Below are 24,720 nucleotides of genomic sequence, written 5' to 3' on the forward strand. Positions count from 1 at the left end.
TGTCTGTTTTTCAATTACAGGTTAAATGTTACCAGGGGTGGGTTGCTGCTGGCATTACTACCGGTTCGGTGCGTGCAGATTTTTTGGGGAAAAAAAACATTCCGCCCCAACCAGGCAACCGTGACAGGCCTAGGATGCTGCCGGTTCCACCGATAATATCCAGAGGAACCCACCTCTGGATATTACAATATCTGAACAGAAAAAGTTTTATTTGTAGAATGATTTTTGGGATGCGTAAACTATCATATTAAACAGTGTAGTAGCAAGGAATATAAATAGTGGGGTAGGTTGATCAGGGGTGCAGTGGTAAGCCCAGTATTTTCTAGTTAGGTTGGCTTCACGTTTCTGATCTGGACAATTTAGAATCAATCTGCCTTCTAAATGGCTATGAATAGTTGCACCCCACTTATAGACAATCAGTAGACTCCAAATGGAATTGGCAGTCTGAAAATTAAAGAAAATCAACACACTAACTTTCTGCACTGGCCTACCTCAGCTGACATCAATAAAACACGCATGTGGTGTTAGCTGAGTTATCACTATCCCTTAAGAATATTTTGCAGCTCTATATGCAGTAAAATTGTTGAAGAGCAAGTGTGCCCACTGCAGAATGGATTGATACGAGACATTTTGAACAACTAGAAGTAACGAAGGCAGGCCATCTCGTGTGATAAATTTATAATGACTGAGGTCCCAACAATGGCTTATTACAGATGATATTTCCCATTTAGATGTGCAAATCCAATGCCATAATCATATTCTGAAAAAATATATCTGCTTTTCATATCATAGCAGCAGCATGCTAACCCTGAAGTAAACAAATACTGTGTAACAGATATTTGTCTGAAAAGTTTAGAGTTTGGATCATTATTTGGTTTAATACTATCCAGCTCAGTGTTCTCACACATGAAATATGTCTAACACATCACATGAGTTTCTCTGCTGTAGGAAAGAGGCTTAAAGCAGACATTTCTATAACTTTGATGGTTTAATCTAAGGTCCCGTCCCCCCTCCCCAGTGTCTCAGGTTTTAGGTCTTAAAATATATTTTCTTTATTTTATTTTAATTGATTATATACACCCATGAGTTTTTAAATCTTCAGTTCTGAAGCCAAACGTTTTGCTTCACTTTGGTTAGAGAACACAAAAAAATGTTTAAAAGGAAGATAAACGTTCTCCAATTGAGGGAACTGGGCTCCAGATGTTGTATCAGTACTCTGCACTTAATTGTTCCAAATTAATTGTGGATTGGTGTTGCCTTCAACTGTGTTTAAAAAGAAAACGTTTTGAGATAATATGGTAGAATTCCTCACAGAAATGATCTGCGAAATAGACTTCATGCAGTCCCATTATTAATGGTCTCCAGTATAAAGTTGGATACTACAGAAAGGGGAAAAAAATCTCATTCAAAAGAGAAGGTTGAACTTTTTCTTCTAGTGAATAGGCAAGTAGGAAGTGGTCTGTGAATGAGTAGATTCTGGTGACAGAGCAGTTCAAAAATGCTGCTGTCAAACAATAAAATGGTTAAAGATATTCTCAATGAATGAATACCATTATTTGGTGTAGTGGTTAAAGTGCTGGCCTAGAAATCAGGAGACAGTGAGTTCTAGTTCTGCCTCAGGCATGAAAGCCAGCTAGATGACTTTGGTCCAGTCACTCTCTCTCTCAGCCCAACGCACCTCATAAAACTGTTGTGGTGAAAATAGGAGGAAAGTGTATTAGGTATGTTGGCTGCCTTGATTTATTTACAAAAGAAACAAGGGTGGGATAAAAATCTAATACATAGATAATGACAAGAGGCAGAGCAAAGAGACCAACTAACCTTTCCAAGGCCACAGTCCGTCCCATCTGCCCACGGTGTGTGTTGCGTGCGGCATCCTTTATGTCCTCCATCATCATTAATGCACCATAGTCTTCTGCACTGCTTCTGCTTAAGTGATTTTAAATGGTCTCAGCATTACTCAACAGCCAGTATAACATATGCTATAGGCCACATACTTATTTTAGATTATCTCCCTGGTGTTATTACCATCACTGAGAAAGGAAGTATAAACAATGAGTGCAATAAACTAGAGGAAGTGACTTGGCTAAGGTTGCAAACGCTGACATTTTTGGCTCAAACCTCCTTAACCTCCTAATTTAAAAGCTAAACCTGTGCCCATATAAAATGCTCAGAAATCCCATTATGAAAAATTGGTTAAAAACTTCCTCTTGCATAATGAACAAAACCTGAAAATAAGAAATAGTGAACATTTCTATTACTCCCAAATTTGACAGATTCTTATGGAAATATCTGGCCCCGTTCTCCATCTGGACTGTACTTGTATTCTTTTCCTTGAAGTAATTAAATGGTTTCTATTTTTAAATTTTGTGATTATTAAGAAAGAGTTGAATATGATACAGCTGAGAAAGGCAGATGGTCCCCAAGTTATTAAGACCTTAGTGTCCTATGCTTTCCAATCAATCCCATTAAAACAAAACCTCTTACATAGATTACCAGACACTATTTCCTATGAGAGAATTTTCTTACATAATGTTCTATTTTTATTAAAAATACAGATACAAGCTGCAACTCTGCAAAATTTTATTCAGCTTCCTCTGTAATTTCTATTTAAAATGGTTATATATTATTCTGTATTGTATATAACATAGTGGGCAGAATTTACAATTACTTGTAATTGTGAGTTTTATTAACTTCAGTGGGAATTATTACTGAGTAGATACTGGGAAATTTCATGGATAAGTTGCTTATTTTAATGTATGCTGATTAGTGTAAATTTAAAATGACAATATATTTCTATTCTATTCTATTCTATTCTATTCTATTTGATTCTATTCTATTCTATTCTACCCTACCCTAGAGTTATTCTGTCTATTCCATCTTTGTATACATCTATATCTGTCTGTCTGTCTGTCTGTGTATCTGTATCTGTATCTATATCTATATCTGTTTCTGTATCTGTATCTGTTTCTCTCTCTCTCTCTCTCTCTCTCTCTCTCTCTGTGTGTGTGTGTGTGTGTGTTGTGTGTGTGTGTGTGTGTGTGTGTGTGTGTGTGTCTGTATGAATAAGAATAAGATTGCCAGCAAGTGTATACCTTCTTGTCCAGCTTTTTTGGATAATAATTGACCAATTTCCAATTTATTATGGAAGAATTTACAGAAGATACCGGGGGGGGGGGGAGTGGGTCAAGATATAGAGGATTCTAGGGAAAACAAATTTATTGGAACCAATGGAGACAGGCTTCAGGTTTTAGCTTGGAATAGAAATGGCATTTGTTGCCATTTGGATGGGTGATATTTTTTGGGTCTTGGGGAGAGGATGTGTGCATCTCTTGGTCCCTCCGAGTTGATTCTGACACCACCAACCACCCGTTAGTCAGTCAATACATTTCAAATAAATACCACAATACACTTTTGAATGGAGGCTTGAAGGCCTAATCTTAAACTAGTTGTTCTTTCAGAGTGCTTGAGAGATGAACAATTTTGCTTCTGGTTTCTAGAGGGTTATTTTTCTCCCACAAGCTGTTCAATACTGACAGAACTTGATGGAGAAGCCATCTCTAAATCTGGAGTGAGAAATTATCATCTGATGATAACAACCAGTCATATACTGATATCCCTAAAGCAAACCAAAGAAACCACAGCTGTAATGGCCTGAATGGAACAAATAAGCTGAGATTAAACCATGAAACATAGGCGTTGTCAGTAATATTCCTGGCTGAAGCCTCATTCCAAGTTTGATTCTGGATTATGTTATAGCTCTGTAATTTGGACTCCTTGGGATTCTAAACTCCTATTACAGTATTAATGGAGAATAGGACCAAGAGGAACTTCACCCTTGTTATCTGCTTTTCTCAGACGTGACTGCTATGGGTTGGCCCAGGTTCGGGAGAACCCATAGCTAACGTAATGGCCGGTTTGGAGAACCTCCAAATCCCACTCCTGGCTGGCCCTGACCACCCCACCCTGCCCCTCCTAGGAGTCTCCACACGGTCTGTTTTGGATGCGAGGTAAGTGCAGGGCCCACACAGAAGCTAGGGGAGGGGAAAAAACAGGCTTCCCAGACGTTCCGGAGCCTGGGAAAAGCAGTTTTCACCCTCCCAGAGGCTCGAGGAAAGCCTCTGGAGCCTGGGGAAGGTGAAAACAGCCACCTGGCCTTGGTACAGGAAGCCGACTAGGCCATGCCCACCATGGCCATGCCCATAGCAATAGCAATAGCAGTTAGACTTATATACCACTTCATAGGGCTTTCAGCCCTCTCTAAGCAGTTTACAGAGTCAGCATATTGCCCCCACAGTCTGGGTCCTCATTTTACCCACCTCAGAAGGATGGAAGGCTGAGTCAACCTTGAGCCGGTGAGATTTGAACCGCCGAACTGCAGCTAACAGTCAGCTGAAGTGGCTGCAGTACTGCACTCTGACCACTGCGCCACCTCGGCCCCACCGAGCAACCAACAGAGAACCCGTTGGTGAAATTTTTGAAGCCCACCCCTGAGTTTACTGTAACTTTCTGTATATGCGGCTGGGTTGAAGACAACCCAGAAATTCCAAATAGTATATAATGCTATGCCCCATCTGCTTACTGAGAGTAAGAAAAGCCAATAATGCTAGCCACCTAGGTTGTGATTGTTACATTGGTTACCACTCTGCTTCTGAATCCAGTTCAACATGCTAGTTATTATTTCTAAAGCCTTGTATGGTTTGAAGCACAAGTAGCTACATGGCACATCTTTCCTGCCCTAGATATGGCTGATCCCATGCAATCATTGAGGGAAAGCACATATCCTATCCATAAGAGATGAGGAAGGTTTTTAGGCTCAAGGATGCATCTTCTCTGTGGCTACCTTACTTTTGATATAAGAAATGTTCCCAATGACATTCTGATTCTCAAGAAGGAATTGCTTTCCAGGTTATATAAGGGTTGATATGACTGGGTCAGATTAGATTATTCTTTATTGTTTAAATAAATAGGAACTTCTAACATCCAGAGCTAGAAATCCTACATTTCTGAAAGATATCTACATCAATCCCCAATCTATGCATCCAAGTTACAAAAACAGATTCACCTTTCAAAGTTGAAATTACGGTATATGTGCATATTGCATACACTGTAAGTGCCACTGTTGAAGGCATTTAACACATGTTGATAAAACTAAGGATGCATTTAATCTGCAACTCCTCTGATTAGTCATTTTCTATGTCACCGCCATCCTGATTAAATAATCAAGAGGCCATGAGTGTGACATCAATAGTCACAGCTCTTTCTTAGCTGTATAAAGAAAACAACAACTCTGTTAAGATATTTGCTTGTATAAACAGGTGGCGGTGAATGTCTGTAAACAAGCTCCCTACTTTTTATGCTAATGGATTTTTCTCTCACAAATTCAAACTAATTTTAGAGATTATTACACTCATACAATGACAAATTACTTCTGAACATTTAAAAAAAATTGCTTATAAGTATCTCAATTGCTGATCAAATAGGCTAGCTTCTCGCAATTATTCAGACATAGCCTCTACTTTGCTATAACCTTCTTTCACTAAGATCATAGAATCATGGGGCTGGAAAGGACCTTGGAGGTCTTCTAGTCTAACCTTCTGCCCAAGGCAGGAGTCCTTATATATCATTCCGACAAATGGTTGTCCAGTCTTTTTTTTGAAAACCTTCAGTGATGGAGAATGGATCAGTGTTTCTCAATCTTGGCAACTATAAGTTGACTGGACTTCAACTCCCACAATTCCCCAGCAAGCATGGTGAATAGCTGGGGAATTCTGGGAGTTGAAGTCCAGACACCTTAAAGTTGCCATGGTTGGGAAATGTTGCACTAGGCTATGAAATGCATGGGCCATACCAGGGAAGGCTGACAAAATTCCCAAAGGAAGGATGGTGCTGTTTGTTTGAGAATGGTGATTGGTTCCATTCACCTACAGGAAGTCCTCGACTTACAACCACAATTGAGCCCAAAATTTCCATTCCTTAAGGAAGGTAGTTAAGTGACTTTTGCCCCCTTTCTTGCCACAGTTGTTAAGTAAATCACTGCAGTTGTTAACTTAGTAACGTTGTTAAGTGAATTTGGATTCCCCATTGACTTTGCTTGCCAGAAGGTCGCAAAGGGTAAACCCGTAACCGCAGGATGTTGCAACCGTCATAAATACATGCCAGGATCCAAATTTCGATCATATGATCATGAGGATGCTGCAACAGTCATAAGTGTGAAAAATAGTCTTAACTCATTTTTTTTCCAGTGCCATTGTAACTTCCAATGGTCACTAAACAAATGGTTGTAAGTTGAGGACTACCTGTACATATCTCAAATCACTGGATGTATACAAGGCAGAATATTGCAGAAAGCTGTTTGGGGAATTAAAAACTGAAATCTAAACTTTGGTCAGACCATAATGTTTTTTTTTCCAGGTCTTTTTCCAGCTCCAAATCTGGCATACCAAGCAGGCATTTTCCTTCTGATAAACCTAACAGTTGTTCGTATTATAAGCAAGCCAAAGAAGTAAAAAAAGCACATTACCATATAAGGGCAAACCTTAGCTCCAGGCCCAAAAATTAACTCGCACTGCTTATTGACATCATACATGTGACCAGGAAGTTGTTGAGGCAAAGTGTAGGTCCTCGATGAAGGCTCATCAAGCAAACACTCCCCATATCCAGTGCTAGAATGAAAAGCATTACAGTTATCTTCGCTGCTATAGTGTGGTAGTAGATTACGGTTATTTTAAAATCTCCCACTAACAGATAATCAGGAGAATATTAACACTGAACAGATAGCACTCGTCCTGCAGTAAGTAAAACATTCAGTTCATATAGCTGCAAAGACAACAGAACAATCGCTATCACACCATCAAATCATGCATTTTATGACATGCACCTGCTCTTAAGAACAGTACTACAGTATACTTTAAAATTCAACGCTTGTTTCAATAATGACTTGGAAGAAAGGCTTCAGACCTCCCACGAGCATAGAACTTTGCTCCTATTAATTAAACAACTAAAGATATATCTTTTTTTGGAGCTTTCGTGCGTGGAAAAAGATGGGACTGACTTAAGAATTGCATCAACTATGAAGAAGCAGCATCTATTTTTTTCCCTCAACTGGGGAAAAAAAGTGAGTTTCTTTAATGAATTGTAGAGATACTGGGCTCCTGTGAGTAATTTGGCAATTCTTCCAAATTCTTCTTGGAAGCATGCCAAACCCCAGCTAGCACTATTATTCTGGGAGAAAGGTCTGCCTAAGATCTGGGTTCTGCACTACAAAATGAACCTCTTTCATACTCTTTTTGATATGAAACTCAGCTACCGAGTATCAGTAAAACTATAGCCATAGAAGGACATAAAAGAAACAAGCAGGAGATATTACTACTCTGTTTCCCTGAAAATATGACCTCCCCGGATAATAAGCCCAATTGGGCTTTTGAGCGCATGTGCTAAAATAAGCCCTCCCCTGAAAATAAGCCCTCCTCGAAAATATTGCAACTCAGCAGCAGCCATGAAGTGACCACACTCTCTACTTCCTGCACCTCCTAAATAATAAGACATCCTCGAAAATAAGGCCAAGCACTTATTTTGGGGATCAACAGAAAATAAGACCGTGTCTTATTTTCGGAGAAACATGGTATTTGATGGGACCCTTCTCCCAATTTGTAGGAGATCCTTACAAAAATAGTTTTTTTTTTTGCCCCCTAAGAACACAATGGAAAATCAGTTTGCTTAGTAGCTAGAAAACACCTGGGAAAAACCAGAGAAGAGAGAAGGAGAAAACATCAAAATACCCAGTTTAGCATTAGGGGGAAAAAATTGCTGCAACTTTTTTTTTGGTCCAGGTTTTGTGATCACACTCTTTTTCAGGGAAGTGTTCTTTTTTTTCTTCATGTGACTTAGTTCTTTCTTTTTACCCAGGACTTTACCAAGGAAAAACTAAATGTTTGGATAGAATTCATCGCTGGCCACCTTATGATCCACACACATGTCATATGCAGAAAGGATTCAGGAGATGAGGTGCATATATGTATCAGCATTCAGTATGTGCTTCCTAAATTTATATGCTAGTTATAACAACCTTTCTATCCTGCTCCACCTCAAATGATTTCAGACAGTTTACACTATGGGAAAACTAGCACAGTAAATTTCATTAATGTCTGTATAGGTGTACCAAAATTCAGATCTCATAGGTAGATCACAATAAATTTACATAGCAACCCAACTTAAACGACTTTGGATGGCTCACAACAGCAGTAAAAACCAGTAACTATAAAACATAACCATAAAATGATAAAACAAAATAATGGCATCTTAATCACTTCTATTCTATTCTATTCTATTCTATTCTATTCTATTCTATTCTATTCTATTCTATTCTATTCTATTCTATTCCATTCCATTCCATTCCATTCCACTCCACTCTTATACTCCACTGCACTGCACTCCATTCCATGTGTAAAAAGCCAGATCTTTTCTGAAAAAAAATGTTACAGCAGTTAGGAATGTTCAAAAGTTGCATGGGCAACAAATGAAGATGCATTTAGAAGAAAACGGCAACCAATTCAAACATGTAGTGTAATGCATATAATGAACTGTGAACATAGCCTGTATTTTGGTACACCCTACACACAGAGACATACACATTAGACACTTGCCTACAGTGTATCATTACCATCATATTTATTTGCATGTCACTCTCCCCCAATATTATGCCAAAAGCAGCTCATAAAGTTTTTTTTTTTTTTAATCACGTGACGGGCATCAAGAAATCATTAAAATCTTACTCCAGAAATTCCGTGATGTATTTACGGCTACATTTTGACCACATCCAGGGGTTAGTGTTGTAGTTGAGGGTGGGAGCCATAACATGTTGTTGGCTTTTTCCTCCTTCCTCTCTGCATTTATTATTGTCATCATGGGGCATGTTAAATCTAAAGAGAGAGCGTAGGTTAACCACTGCATTACACAATATATTTTTTAAAAATTGATTTGTCCAAATTAAATACTTTTATACATAGCGGATTATATGAATTAAGACAGGTTAGCTCAATGATGTTTAAAAGAGCTGAATCTGCTTGCTTGTGATTTAAATAGGATTTATTCTGCAAAACAGAAGTGCAGAAGTTGCAGATAAGCATACAAAATTTTACACCCAGTTTCTTTGATATATAAAGCACTGTATTAGTAGGGTTCTTTTCTGTAAACCAGAATCCTCATTCCAAAGGAAAGACCTGTAGCCTATATGCATAATCAGAGGAGCTATCTTGCAGTTGGCTAAATATATCTGAACCCAAGAATGATTGATTACATGCCATCAAGTTATTTTCGACTCTTAGCAACCACATAGATATTCTCCATGATTATCTGTCCCTAAACTGAACCCAGGAGCAATCCCAACAAAGGATTTCAATTTCTGTACAGGCAAGGAAATAAAACAGCACCAGCAGCCAAAATAATATCACCAGATATACATAAATTAAAAGATTCCTCATGGGATTCAAAGATTCATTTACTTGTGACTATTTTGCTCTGCATTATAATGTACTGTACATATTATGCAACCATTGTAGAAATATTTTTTGAATTCTACAATTCACTATGACTGAGTGATTAAAACACTCCTAGTTTTCCTAGTTTATTGCAGTTAATTAGCTCTTTCCTGAAAACGATTCAGTTCTTGGAGGAATTTAAAACAATTCATTATTATTTCATAGATTCAGCACATTTGTATCCTGCTGAATCTTGCAACTCATGGGAGTTTGCAATAAAACACATAAACCAAAATATAATTAAAACCACAAAAAACCATCCCAAAGTACAGATAATAAAAAGATGAACTATTATGTTAATCCCAAAATCCATCTAATCTCTGAATTTACGAAGAATTCAGTTCCCAAATTTTCAGTTATGTATTAGGAAAAAGTATGTATGTATGTATGTATGTATGTATGTATGTATGTATGTATGTATACATGCATGCATGCATGCATTTATGTATGTACGTATTCAAGTTTGGAAAACTTTTGATTCAGCTAGTAGAATGAGCTGTGCTATATCACAGTTCAATGAACACAGGCTTGATTCAAACGTAAGTCCAGATTTGCTGTTCTATTGTCAGCTACTGCATTCTTTCTTTTCTCTTCTACTCTTTTGATTGGGTAAGACTAAATTCCTGTCCCACCTCTTCCCTCAATCCAGTAGGCTTCTAGGAGAACAAAGTGCCTTAAATTTACTGCTTGCAGAAATTAGTGCAAAGCCAGGACCTTCTGCTATTGTAGGGCATTTTTGGATTCAATAGAAAGTAACTTTAATAGCCATACTTAAGATTTATTATTTTGTCTGAGCTTGTTGCAGATGTTTCACTATCAAAGTGAGGTAAAATAATCACTGCTAGTTAATGTTGAATTTTCTCCCTGTTTATATGCAGTACAGTAGTAGACCTTGCTAGAATGTGACTTTCTCCTTGGTAGTGCCTTGATTAAGGTATTGGTGAGCATCCTAAATCAAGCTAAATCCAAAAATAATAGGGAATTCCCAAATGCTTGGCATTCAGACAAATCAGCCATCAAGAGACATATATAGGTAAACCACATTTATGCACTATTAAAAAAAAGACAATTAAAAAGTTAAGAAGGAAACAAAAAGAGCAGAATACATCCTCTCCAGATAAGCAGGGATTATTACTGGACAAACAATCAAGCAGAAAGCAATACACTAATCAAGGAACTATCTAGGAGAAAATTGCACCCCCCCCCCCAAAAAAAAACTAGCAGGGCAAGCTAATAATGTAGTGAACAAATCTCATCTTTACTAGCACTGATGATAATGTTGCCTAGTTAGGTAGTGAAATATCTGCAAGCAAGCAAACAAGCTCAGAGAACACCAAAGACTCTACAATTGAATACTGAGCTACATATATAGGTAGTCCCCGACTTACAACAGCTCATTTAGTGACTGTTCAAAGTTACAACGGCAATGAAAAATGTGACTTATGACCATTTGTCACGCTTACAACATCCCCAGATCATGTAATCAAAATTCAGATACTCATGACCATTGCTGTTTCCCAAGGTCATGTGATCACCTTTTGACAAGCAAAATCAACAGGGAAGCAAGATTCACTTAACAACCAGGTTACCAATTGCAGCGATTCCCTTAACAAGTGTGGCAAGGAAGATGGTAACATGGGGCAAATTTTACTTGACCGACGTCTCACTCAACAACAGAAATTTTGAACTCAATTGTAGTCAGAGGTTGAGGCCTACCTGTATTCTCTTCTCTTACTATGCTAAATTTGGTCATGGGCTAAGTGCTAAAGAGAGAGGGAAGAGATCTATGTGGCAAGTTGTGTTCTCTAATCATTCGAGCTCTCGATACATTTGACAAAATTCTGAGGACAATGCACATTAAGCCTCATCTGAGGCATAACATTACAATTTATGTATCACAAAAGTGGCAGGAAATCGTGCAATAATATTTGGCAACAGTGGTAGGAAAAGGCCCAAAAAGGAGGTTCCACAAAAGGCCCCGAAAGGAGGGACCCCAAATAGCCTGATGATCATGAATTTTTCTCAGCATTCGCTATGGCCTGTGTTTTCATAATGCACTAATTCCCACTTTACCTAAGAACGGTTTATTAAATTAATCACTTTGTCTTTGATATGTACCACATCGGTAAAAGGTAGAGAGGTCCCTACAGAGTTTACTCTGCTACATAGTAGTTGCTGACTAATAGGAGGCAGTGCTCATTTCCCTTTCAAGGACATTGAGACAGCGCTGTGCCCAAAGAGTATTTCTGCGATCATGACATCACAGAGAGCCATTACCTTTCCACTGAACTGGTTCTCATTTATCTACTTGCATTTGTATGCTTTTAAACTGCTAGGTTGGCAGGAGCTCAGGTGAAGACAAGAGCCCATCCCGTTGAGTGGAGCTTGGGTCATGAGCCTGCGCTGCCGGATTTCCAGTCAACAAACTGGAACATCTTAACATTTGAGGCCCTGCCCTGCCCCATGCACCACATACATTAAATTAACAACATTGGTTAGACCTGAAGGTAATATAGAAGCACAAATTCTACTTTCACTCAGTATGTTGTGTGAACACAACCACAGGGAGTCCTCGACCTATGACCATAATTAAGCCTGGACATTACAGTTGTACAGTAAGGTCATCATTTGATCAACCTGATTTTACTACCTTTTTTGTGGTAGTTGTTATGGAAACATGGCAGTTGTAAAGCAAACGGGCCGGTCATAAAGCAAATGCTAGAGTTAATGTTCACCATGGAACATATTTTGCCAGAAACCAGAAGTAAAAGCAGGTTACTGGTAAAACCTTTATAAATTGTGGTTTTTGAAAAACGGCTGCCATCTTTTTGTGAATGGCAGGATAAAAATTCAAGAGCAGCTGTGACAAAACCTATAGAAAGATCATCTTCAGACAATGAAAGACGGGAAAGCGGAAGATTCTACCTTCCACTTTCTGGACAGGAACAATTCTGTTTACAATTCGTGTTTTTAAGGCAAAAATTATTTAATGTGTATAATGTATCTCAGTTTCAAATGATGAAAAAGAAAATAATGGCTTGGATCTTAAACGCAACTCAGTTCACATGAGAAGACATTTCCATCTGATCTCCCTCCACCTATAGCTGTGATGGCGAACCTCTGGCATGCGAGCCATCAGTTCCAGCTGCTTTTCGGCCTTCCGGAGGGCTGGGGGAGGTCGGTTTCGCCCTCCCCAGGCTTCAGGAAAGCCTCCAGAGCCTGGAGAGGGCTAAAAACAGACCCAACGGGCCAACCAGAAGTTTGTTTCCACAATTTTGGCATGCCTTTACAAAAAGGTTCGTCATCACTAATCTATAGCTTCATTCCCAAGATCCTCATCAGTTTTTTAAAGGACAAAGGCACGGAAGGCTGCATAGGAAAGGCAGAAGCAGGAAAGCAATTTTGTAAATTCAAACTTAGAAGACAAGGTCCTAATCCCTTGATTTTCTTCATCTAAAAATGCATGATCTTCTCCCTGCCCCAAATCAACCCTGTTTAATATATCATTCTATAGGGAGCCTTGGCTTATACCAATTCATTTAATGACCATGCAAAGTTACAACGGCACTGACCTATGAATGTTTTTCACACTTATGACTGTTACAGCATCTGGTCAAAATTTGGATGCTTAACAGCTGACTTATATTTATGACAGCTGCCGAGTGCTGTGTCCATGTGATCACCTTTCGTGGCCTCCGGAGAAGCAAAGTCAATGGGGAGGCCAGATTCACTTAACAGCCGTGTTACTAACTGAACAACTGCGGTGATTCAACTTAACAACTGTGGCAAGAAAGGTCGTAAAATGGGGCAGCTGGTGGCTGCTGGTGACAGCAGCTAAGAGTCTTGCTTAGCAACAGAAATGTTCGGGCTCCATTGTGGTCATAGGTTGAGGACTATCTGTACAGGCTTTTAAAAAATATTACCCAATATTGTATACTGCTGTTTTTAAAGTTGATATAAAATGACAGCACATACACATGGCCAAGTTCATGTGCAATTGTAAAAGCAGTACTTAGTCCACTGTCTTCACTAATCGAACAACTTCGGTATGGATCACAGACGGTACCCAATTCAGCCAAACCTGGGAAATTTAAAAAAAAATAAAAATAAAAAAGAACTTGTTATAAAGACACACAACATGCTGTCAAAAATGTTATCATCTTAAAGAGTTAAAAAAAGGAGATTAAGCTTACCTAAAGTATCACATTTGTCATGAGCTCTACAAATATCCTGCCTGAAAGCAAAACACACTTTTAATTCCTTTAATCTCCGTGCAAGTCATCATTTGCAATACAATAAACCTATTCTTCCTGCCAAATGTTAATTTTCAATATTTTTTTTCATACCAGTAACAACAGCAGGCTCAAAAACAAGAATGAACTCCATTTTTATAAAAAAAAGTGTTAGAATAATACATGTAAATTACATATGGAGTAATATGGAGTAATATATATGATCCGAAATGTAAATTAACATTAACATTCAACTGCATGCATTTAAATACTATTATTTTTGTCCTGGCCACAGCCAAGTTTTGGGATGTGATGATCAGCTTGTTATAAATCACAAGTGCATGGTCCTTCCCCAGTGGTGGATTAAAGCTCACTGGTGCCCTAAGCACTGACAAATTTTGGTGCCTCTCCTTTGTACATACTGTACAAATCTTCATTGTTTTTTCTTTCTTTCTCAACTTTGTGGTGCGCCCTTTGGGCCTGGTGCCCTAAGCGTGTGCTTAGTCAGCTTAATGGGTAATATGCCACTGTCCTTCTCCACCTCTTTAAAAAAGAAAGGTATATTTCTGCTATAGAGGTTACAATATCTTGTATTTTTTTTGCCAAAATTCAGCCCACGGAGGTAGCTAGAAAGATTCTCCATAGGCTGTTCATAATGTATTGCTAAATTGATCCGGTTACAACCAGATTGTCCCTTACGCTTTTAACTAGAATCATTTGATATTTTTGCTGTTATAGATCAAGTCAGTTTTCTGCAACTTAGTACTGTCTACGTGTGTTAGGACTATATTTTCCATATTTCCCAGCAGGCATGCCCCATGGCTGAGGATTCTGGGAACCTATTTGGGTGGTACCAATCTGTGGGAACCAAGTTTGAGAGCCAACATGTGTAGTGGTTAAAGCAGTAGGTTAGAAACTGGGAGACTGGAAGTTCTAATCTTGTGTTGGGCACGAAGGCAGCTGAGAGACCTTTGCCCAGTCCCTTCCTCTCAGCCCTTGCAATGGCAAACCACAACGAAAAATATTGCCAGGTAAACTACATCAACTTGTCTAGACAGTCTCCGAGAACCAGATATGATTGAATGGCAGGGAAAAAACAATCACATGATTATTTCAGCATGAGCTGAAAGCTCCTCACGACATACCTTGTCACCAATACAGCAGTATCATGTTTATCTGGATGTTCTTCACTGAGCTGGTTCTGAGTTTGCTGCCATTGGCAAAAGTTTTTTAGTGTTGTCTGAGCATTGTAAGATATGGCTGGGCCATCCTAAACATAAAAGGTACAAAAAGAATGATTATATCTTTTTCTACCCTCCTTAGATGTCCTCCCTCCTTGCGCCAGAAGTAAACTGGAATCAACTTTTCCAATTTTATTAAAAGGCATCTCATTCGGATAATAAAATACCTATGTACCATTTTTCTGCCCCAAATATGCCTCAGAAAAAAATATATAAACTCAATAAACAGTAAAATGTGAAAAGGATGGTCATAAAATCGCAAAGTAATATGAACAAGATTCACAATCAGCTTTAGTAATTATCAGCCGTACTAGAAACCATCAGAAAAATAGCTCTGCGTGTTTCCTCTCCCATAAAGTCTTTCCTACAAAAAGAAAAACTGAGTGCTAAATTACATATTAGATGGGCTCACACAACCCACTTTATTTGATTGCCAAATTAACCTATTTTCTGGCTTCTCGCAACGCACTGAATCAAACTAATTAAATTGCCTGCATTAATACAAGGTGCTGACCCACAAAAACAAAACAGCCCAAGTTAAAATCAACTGAAGTTAGCATATTGTGAAAACATAGATGTTAGCTTTTTAACTGAGTCCCAGGATGCTGTGCTAGTGAAAGCGTTGAACTAGGATTAGAGAGAGCAGACTATTAGCCATAAAAACACATTAGTGACTTTTTAACCAATCACTCTCCATTAGATGCCTCCAAGCTTCTAGAATGGCTGTCGGAGAAAGTAGAGAAATGCAATCCATTCTCAACCTTAGCAATTTTAAGCAGTTTGGGATTCAACTCCCATGATGGCTGGGGAATTCTGGGAATCACAATTTAAAGTTGCTAAGATTGAGAAATCCTGATCTAAAGACTAGAGGACAGGGGAGTGATGTAATTAATCTAATAAATAAACTTGATTTGATCTGGCTCACTGTACATCAATGGTGGTGAATCTTTTGGCCTGGGAGTACATGTCAAAAATCGGAAAATATCCTTATTAGCATTGATGATGTAGCCTAGTTTGGATAATGAAATGTCTGCAAGAAAACAATCAAGCTCAGAGAGTACCAAGGATCCCTCAAATCAGAAAATGTGTAACTTGATCCTGCTTGCATGTCACCCCTCCCACAACAACAAAAACAATTTGCTATCTTAGCCTTCCCCCATCATCTTTCTTCATTTTATTTATACATCTCTATCTCCTTCTGCCAACCTAGCAGTTCGAAAGCATGTAAAAATGCAAGTAGAAAAATAGGGAAGGTAACAGCTCTCCATGCACCTTTGGTGTTTAGTCATGCCGGCCACATGACCATGGAGATGTCTTCGGACAGCGCTGGCTCTTTAGTTTTGAAATGGAGATGAGCACTACCCCCTAGAGTCGGGAATGACTAGCACATATGTGCAAGGGGAACATTTACCTTTATCTCTATCTCTGCCTACATCTACCTACCTACCTACCTACCTACCTATCTACCTACCTTGTCTGTCTGTCTGTCTGTCTGTCTGTCTCTGTATCTATCTATCTATCTATCTATCTATCATCTATCATCTATCTATCTATCTATCTATCTATCTATCTATCTATCATCTATCATCTATCTATCTATCTATCTACAGTATCAATCTTTCTATCTATACACCCCTATATCTGTTTGTAGGTATGTATATGTGTATGTATACAACCGAGACACATAGTGACTAATGATTTTTGGTCTTAATGCAAGCTAAAATATATAGGCCTGGTGACTGAGATATATTTAAACTACCTGCCTCTACCAGTCAGGTTTCAGCAGTTTGAAACACAGTGAATTGTCAGGCATGACATGTTGTATAGCATCTCCTTGAAGGAATAATTAAGAAGGCATTTTTGGAAAAATAACAAGCAGATACACAAAAGAAAGGGAGTATTCTCAAAAGCAATTACCTGTTCATTATGTATGATGGCTAATTTCACAATAACAATATTAATTAAATTCCCAATGCTTGGGTCTTTGTATATAGATGCTACCTGCGTAAAAGATAAATTTTTAAAAATGTTAATTAGCATACAAGCAAGGAAAGAACTGACAGCTTCCCCCCATCCTTCTTTTGAAAATGATGCCGCTTTTCTTGTATTAACAAATATACAAGGAAGCAAAAAGTGAATGTTACACAGAAGGAAATGCTGCACCATAAAGCAGCAGGCAACCAAGATTGGAACTGGATATAACTTTTTTTTTTTCCTTTCAGTAAGCAAGCACAGATGGAAAACAGCCCTGGGCTACCAGACTGACTGACAATCTTCCCTTTCCAGACTGGTATTATCTTCCTTAACTCGTATTATTTATATATCCTCCCTTTGACAGTCATACAGGTGTTGGAAACGCAGCTTTTACAGTCATAAAGTATAAAGCACCTTCTTGGTGGTCAGGAAGCAAAAGCCATGATAACTCTACTTTAAAGCCAAAAGGAAATCTAAAGTTGAAATGAGGAATCTAGCAAAAAGAGTGGCTTAAGAAGCATAGAGCAGATTTAAAAGAGAACATAGGGGGAAAAATGTTCTTTGTTTATATAACATTCCAAATTTATTCTACAAGGAGAAAAAAAATAAAAAAGGGTTTTTTATTTTGGGGTTGTTTTTTTATTTGTGGGGTTTTTGTTTTGTTTTGCTTTGTTTCTTTCAGAAATCACTGTTCTCCGGGAAAAAATATGCTTAGGCGATTTAGTAATTATAAGTCTGGGAACAAACAGAGACCACACAAAAATAGGCTGTTTTCAAATACCAAGACTTACCTCAATGTGCAAGACTATATACATTTGTAAACAAAAGTCCTGAATGTAAAGATATGCAGCTTCCAGGATCTTACAGAATGGTTTGGACATAGAAATAATGAACTATTTCAGCAAGTAATGTCATTGTTTGGAGTGGGGATTTCTGGACTCAAGCTGAATGCTGCTTTCAGGACTCCCCCAGAAGAACTGCCCACAGAGTGCAATGGAAAAATCCAGGAGTTTTTAGCATATTTACAATTGCACAGTCATTTTCTTGACGTGAGTTCTATGTTTGGTAAGCACCTTTTACAAAGAGAATTGGCTGTATCTTGGGAGGCTCCCTTTGACCTATCAGATCATGATTCCAAATCAGAATTCCAAATCAGGAGACTTCCAAACCAGGGGTGGGTTCTGGCAGTCACTACTGCTGGTTTGCTTGTGGCTGCACCGTGCACGCATGCACTGTGCAATATAAATTGCTCTGCGCAGAAGCAAAAAACCAAGAGGGTAGCATCTATGGCACCATCCTGAAAACTGGTTCGGGCGTATGGCAGGCTTGGGTAACTGCCGGTTCCAGTGACCCAGGCCGCCAAACCACTTCCCGTTCAGCTGAACCGGCCCGAAATGGTAGAAACCCACCACTGTTCCAAACCATTCCACTGTGGGTAGTCATATTTTATACCCAAGAACCCTTCCACCATGGGTAGTCATGTTCTACACTGAAGAACCATTCCATTGTGGGTTGTCATGTTCGACACCAAAGAACCATTCCACCGTGGGTAATAATGTTCTACATTTAGAGGCCAATAGAAGGAAAAAGACTAACATAGGTCACCCACTCAGTTTGGTTAGTGCACAAGTATAACATTTCAGAGCACATTGGAGATGCACAGCAATATAGAGAAAGCCAGTTTGATCTATCGATTAAGGCACTGGGCTAGAAACAGAGAGACCATAAATTCTACTTCCATCTTAGCCATGAAATCTAATGGGATGAGCTTGGGCAAACTCTGTCAGCCCAACCCATCTCATAGGACTGTTGTTGTGGGGAAAATAGGAGGAGGAAGGAGTATTAGGTATATTTGCTGCCTTGAGTAACTTATAAAAGTACTAATGGTGGGATATACATACGGTAAATAATTAAGTAAAATAAATAAATTTTAATACTTACTATAGACATTAATGTCAAAATGTAGTGCTGAAGATTAGTCCCATGGTATGAAGCCATTCGACTGTCTGCCACCACCATAACTTCCACATATCGAGGATAGGAGAGAAATCTTTTGATTCTTCGTGGGCTACTTTTTTTCCTTATGTTGCCAGTGTTGTTTTTACTGGATGCAGGAAATTGCCCTAAGTTAAGTTTCAAAGCCTCTACGTCAGAGAATATGCTATTGGGGGGCCACTGCTTTGCCCTGTTTTGTCTTTTAGGGTTTCTGTGATTTTTGGCATGCCCTGCAGTTTTAAAAGAAAATAAAGTAGTAAGCATCCTCCATAAGATACCTTGGTAACACACCACAAAACCCAATCTAAACTTTACTTGTTCTTAGTACAATAAACGAAACACCATGCTTAAAAGCAGGCATTAAAGTAAAGAAATGAAAAAAGTAGAGCATGTTTGACACCTTTTCCAAATGTGTTTATGAACCAAAATGCATGTATTGGCTGTCAAAATCTACAGTTTTTAAAAGAAGTCATGGTGCACCACAGTTAAATTCCCTTAAAAAATATTGCATGTTAATTAGAATTGATAACAAATTTATGTCAATCTACTTCAGACAAAACCTAAACTGTTATATCATAAAGTATATGCTCAAAAAGAAAATGTAAACTAAACTGGCTAAAAAAGGATAGGAAAGCGACAAAACCAGGGAAAATGTTAAATGGAAACATATAAATGAACTATTCAATATAATAATAATGCAATTACCAAACCATTCACCTTTCAAAATTATACTACTATTCTATAGACAGTCAGAACTGAAGAAGCTTCTTGGACGAGAAGCAAATCGTCTTCAAGGGGGGGTAAAGTCTAGTTGCCTTTTGAAAAAGCATCTTTGGGATATTTTATAAACACTTAAGTTATAGTAATATAAATAGCTACTGTTCAACTTTTAAATAATTGAATTGATTCAAGACCAGTGTTTCTTGACCATGGCAACTTTAGGATGTATGGGCTTCAATTCCCAAAATTCCCCAGCTACCAAAGAAAGGGAATGCTGGCTGGGGAATTATGTGAAGTCCACATATCTTAGAAGTTGTCAAAGTTGAGAAACACTCAGAGTCATATGTTGAAGGGGGGGAAATCTGAATGTATACCTCTGTATCTATTTTATAACTCTCAGTCTTGAATGTCAAATAAAATTAGCAACCATGTCATTTAAGAGAACTATTCATTCAAAGGAAATTTCTATTCACTAATAGTTTCCAATGACACTCTATCATTAATTTTGTGGGGTTATTTTCCATTGGTTTCCACAGTGTAGATCAAAGCTTATTTCTTAATAAATGATTTAACAGAAGATAATCTGCCCAGCTTTTTAAAAAATTTCAGCATCAGTAAACAGAATATTACTTATATCATAACAAATACAGAGATACATAGGTAATAATAAAGTTGGGCACATAGTTCAAACAATACAACACCAGGTCTAGAAATCTTTAAAAACATAAGATACCCATGCTATATGGCAAATCACATATCCGTAATCCCTGTATCCATATGAGTTGCTATGCTAAATCAATGTCTCTCAACCTTGGCAACTTTAAAATGTGTTAGATTCAACTCAAGCTGGCTGGGGAATTCTGGGAGTTGAAGTCTACACATTTCAAGTTGCCAAGGTGCTAAACCAGGGGTGGGTTCCTGCCAGTTCTAACCTCTTCTATGGAAGAGGTTCCACAAATCTACAGTGCCATTTAGAACCGGTTCCAGCTCCCTCCCCCCGCCCGTCTGCACATCATCAAGATGAAGAGCGAGAGGAGGAATTCTGGGAGTTGAAGTCCACAAGTCTTAAAGCTGTCAAGTTTGAACACCCCTGGGGGGGGTTTCTAAAGGGTTAGGGGTGCAAGGGTCTTGTAACTTGGAAGCTTTAAGACTTACACACTTCAATGCCAGAGTTCCTGAGCCAACATGACTGGAGGAGGAATTCTGGGAATTGAAGTCCACAAGTCTTAAAGCTGTCAAGTTTGAACACCCCTGGGTTTTTTTTCTAAAGGGTTAGGGGTGTAAGTGTCTTGTAACTTGACAGCTTTAAGACTTGTGTGCTTCAAATGCCAGAGTTTCTGAGCCAACATTTTGTTTGCTAAGCGAGAGCGTTGTTAAGTGAGTTTCACCACATTTTACAAGTTGGCCATGCCCACCCAGTCACATGGCCGGCAAGCCACTCCCACAAAGCAGGCCACACCTACAGAAGAGGCTGTAAAAATTTTTGAAACCCACCAATGTGCTAAACTCTTATGAGAGGAAAATCACAAATTCTTAGTACCTCTGACTCTTTCACTTCCACATTTAACTAGTGCTTCAGAAACTATCATTTTCTATTACCAAACAAGAAAATAAGTGTAAACTTGGTTCCAAGTCGGTGTAGGGAGAATTTCTATAGTAATCTTGACTCAGTCACCTCAAGGCTAAATACAATAAGGAGGGAATTAGTTATTTCAAAAGGCTTGCACAAGCTGATTGTTTGTTAACTAATGTTCCCTCTGGCAAGTGCACATAGTGTAGATGGAAAATGATGGGGATTTTCTTACTGGCTGAATCTCACATGATATTGCCTTTATTTAGAACTGTAAAAAATGTACCTTCGCTGTGTCTCAGTACACTGGGGATGTGGCAGCAATAAACTGGATTACAAGACTTGCATACAAAGTCATGAACATGCCTGGAGTAATCTGTATGGTTCTTGTTTAATGCAGATCCTAAAACAGGCCTGTTATGAATCTTTATTCGAAAAGCAAAGTGCAGAGTCTGTTCTTAACTAGAAGCATCTTGGATCTAATTGGATCTAAGCAGGGGTGTCCAACATTGGCAACTTTAAAACCTGTGGATTTCAAGTCCACAAGCCTTAAACTTGCCAACATCGGACACCCCTGATCTAGAGAACAGTGGAAATGTCCCACACATTGTTCTGCTGATGGAGGAGGAAGCAGCATCTTTGATTGAAAGGACTTTGAATTAGAAGCACAAATCTGAGCCAGCAGTGTGCAGCAGCTGCCAAAAAAAAAAAAAAAGCCAACGCAGTCCTAGGCTGCATTAATAGAGGGATAGCATTAAGATCACATGAAATGTTAATACCTCTCTAAAAGACCACACTTGGACTAATGCATCCAGTTTTGGTCACCACGATATAAAAAAAGATATGGAGACTCTAGAAAGAGTGCAAAGAAGTGCAACAAAGATGATTAGGGAACTAGAGGCTAAAACATATGAAGAACAGCTGCAGGAAATGGATATGTCTAATATGAAAAAAGGGACGAGGGGGTACATGATAGCAGTGTTCCAATATCTCAGGGGCTGCCACAAAGAAGAGGGAGTCAAACTATTCTCCAAAGCACCTAAAGGTAGGATACGAAGCAATGGATGGAAACTAATCAAGGAGAGAAGCAACCTAGAACTGAGGAGAAATTTCCTCACAGTGGGAGCAATTAACCAGTGGAACGACTTCCCTCCAGAAACTGTGGGTACTCCAACACTGGAGGTGTTTAAGAAGAGACTGGACAATCATTTGTGTGAAATAGTACAGTTTTCTGCTTGAGCAGGGGGTTGGACTAGAAGACCTCTAAGATTCCTTCCAATTTTATTATTCTGCTGGTCACTTATAGTTGGAAATGAATTCGGGAAAGTCCTATTGAAGGGCTATAAGAGGGGAAAAAATGAATTCCTTGCAAATTCTGTGTTTTAAAAGGTCTGGATTAACATATAATAAGGTCTGGCTAAGTGGATAAATGGAAATATACCAAAGAATATGGAAAAGACACCAGAGCTGGTTATTTTGGAAGGAAAACTTACAGACAAAGGAAAACTTATTGACAAAGATAGGGGAAAGCACAGATTCAGTTTCTTCATTACCATAGCTAATTCTCATAGATGTTGGCTGTCAATTATGGTATTTAATCCAAATACCTTGAGTTTTCCTCATAGTATCTTGGAAAACATTATACTATGCATGATTGCACTATGTATAATTCCTTGATTAAAGCAACTGCCACAATTTCATCTCCCATGGTCTTCTAAACTGGGTTATTATACTGTTACACAAAGTGCATGTTGTTAACCCAGGTTTAGGGTTACTAGTACAGTATGCGCTGTGTGAATTTAACTTGATAGGAGAGGCCAGGACAGCAGAGAGAAAAGTGAGAGTTAAAAAAAACAGGAAAAACTTCCTTCTCCTCTACTATGTGATTGATTGATTGACTTGCAATATTTATACACTGACAATCTATATGGCCTCCTGATGGTTTACAGGTTATTCATAGAACCATTCAAACAATTAAAACCATAATGTAATCAAATCTCCTTTAAAATCCGTATCTCAGTAAGGCTATACATTAAATATTTTATAAAGTAATTCTGTCTTTACTGCTAGTTTAAATACCCCCAGGGAGGGTGTTACCAGTTCCCTGGGAGTAAACTATTCCATAATCTATGTCCTACCTCCCACCAAATCTCACATGGGAGAGACACTCAACTTCCCAATTTGGACAGATGCACTGGTAATTTTATCTCCGTTTCAGGGGAAAAAAACCCTGCATTCTATGTATCAACATTCAGCCCTTCTAAAGGGAAAATAACTAGCCATATACAATTACTGAGCTTTCCAAATCTTTTCTTATTGTTTCTAATCCATGCTTTCTTAAGGAAGAAAACTTTGACAGGAGAAAATCTAGTGACTGGGGAAAATAAAAATCTCACATTTTCAATCAGCTCTTTGAGAAGGATCATCCATTCTCCTTTATTTGTCCTATGACACTGTTTAGCAACTCCATGTTCTCATGGAAGGCAGGTGCCCAAGGCAGAGAGAATACATTCAGAATCAGTTCCTGAAGGGTTTTTCTTTACCAGCCATAGATACAGGTACCCTGTTTCCCTGAAAATAAGACCTCCACGGATAATAAGCCCAATTGGTCTTTTGAGCTCATACACTAAAATAAGCCCTCTCCTAAAATATTTAAACACATGTGTAGCCGGTCCCCGCCATTTCCTGGGGGGAAGGGGGAACATGTCACATGTGCCCCACATGCACCTGTCATCCACGCAGAATGGACTTGCGGAGGCCGCTACCACAAACCCTAGCTACCACACCCCTTCTTTTAGTGGTAGCCACAAAAAGAGCAGCATGCCCAGAGATGCTAGGGCTGGCAAGAGTGTGCCAGAAACAAAGACAGAACTTCCGGCCCACTCTGGATCAGCTGATCTGTGGGCCGAGCGCCAAGGTTAAGGGGCCTCCTGCACCTCAAAAATAATAAGAGCTCCCCCAAAATAAGGCCAAGCACTTATTTCGGGGGTCAAAGGAAAATAAGGCCCTATCTTATTTTTGGTAGTCCTTGACTTATGACCATAATTGAGCCCAAAATTTCCATTGCTAAGCAAGGTTCTGCTCCATTTTACAACCTTTTTGCCTTGTTGTTAAGCAAATCACTACAATTTTTAAGTGAATCACACAATCGTTATGTGGATTTGGCTTCCTCATTGACTTTGCTTGATGGAAGCCAAATAGGAAGTTTAGAAATGTTGATTACAGGACCCAGAACAATGCAATTTATAAATACACCCAAGTTCCCAAACGCCTGAATTTTGATCACATCACTGCAAGGGTTCTAAGTGTGAAAACGGTCATAAGTCACATTTTCCAGTACTGGACATTTTCCAGTACTGGTTTAACTTCATATGGTCACTAAATGAATAGTTGTAAATCAAAGACTACCTGTAATTTTATTTTTTAAGTCTGAGATGTAGGAACAATAG

At 38.7% G+C, this 24,720-nt stretch overlaps 1 protein-coding gene across 2 annotated transcripts in view; it reads right to left on the reverse strand.

Annotated features, from left to right (window-relative positions):
- Nucleotides 1–24,720, reverse strand: part of ADAMTS9 (ADAM metallopeptidase with thrombospondin type 1 motif 9) — a 168,944-nt gene that overhangs the window by 119,637 nt on the left and 24,587 nt on the right. Inside the window, exons 4-11 of one of the 2 annotated variants that reach the window (XM_087708823.1) lie at nucleotides 18,928–19,211; nucleotides 16,930–17,013; nucleotides 14,917–15,041; nucleotides 13,733–13,773; nucleotides 13,515–13,620; nucleotides 8,775–8,921; nucleotides 6,524–6,665; nucleotides 1,822–1,926 (exon numbers count right to left, since the gene is read on the reverse strand). In XM_087708823.1, coding sequence (XP_087564949.1) covers nucleotides 1,822–1,926; nucleotides 6,524–6,665; nucleotides 8,775–8,921; nucleotides 13,515–13,620; nucleotides 13,733–13,773; nucleotides 14,917–15,041; nucleotides 16,930–17,013; nucleotides 18,928–19,211 — 1,034 coding nt within the window. Of the gene's footprint in view, nucleotides 1–1,821; nucleotides 1,930–6,523; nucleotides 6,666–8,774; nucleotides 8,922–13,514; nucleotides 13,621–13,732; nucleotides 13,774–14,916; nucleotides 15,042–16,929; nucleotides 17,014–18,927; nucleotides 19,212–24,720 lie in introns of both variants that reach the window. The other variant, XM_087708822.1, reaches the window with a different exon arrangement.

The sequence above is a fragment of the Thamnophis sirtalis genome, unplaced genomic scaffold, assembly GCF_051295495.1.
Source record: "Thamnophis sirtalis isolate CommonGarterSnake01/CBP01778 unplaced genomic scaffold, rThaSir2_p1.2 scaffold_3, whole genome shotgun sequence".
Classification (NCBI taxonomy): Eukaryota; Metazoa; Chordata; class Lepidosauria; order Squamata; family Natricidae; genus Thamnophis; species Thamnophis sirtalis.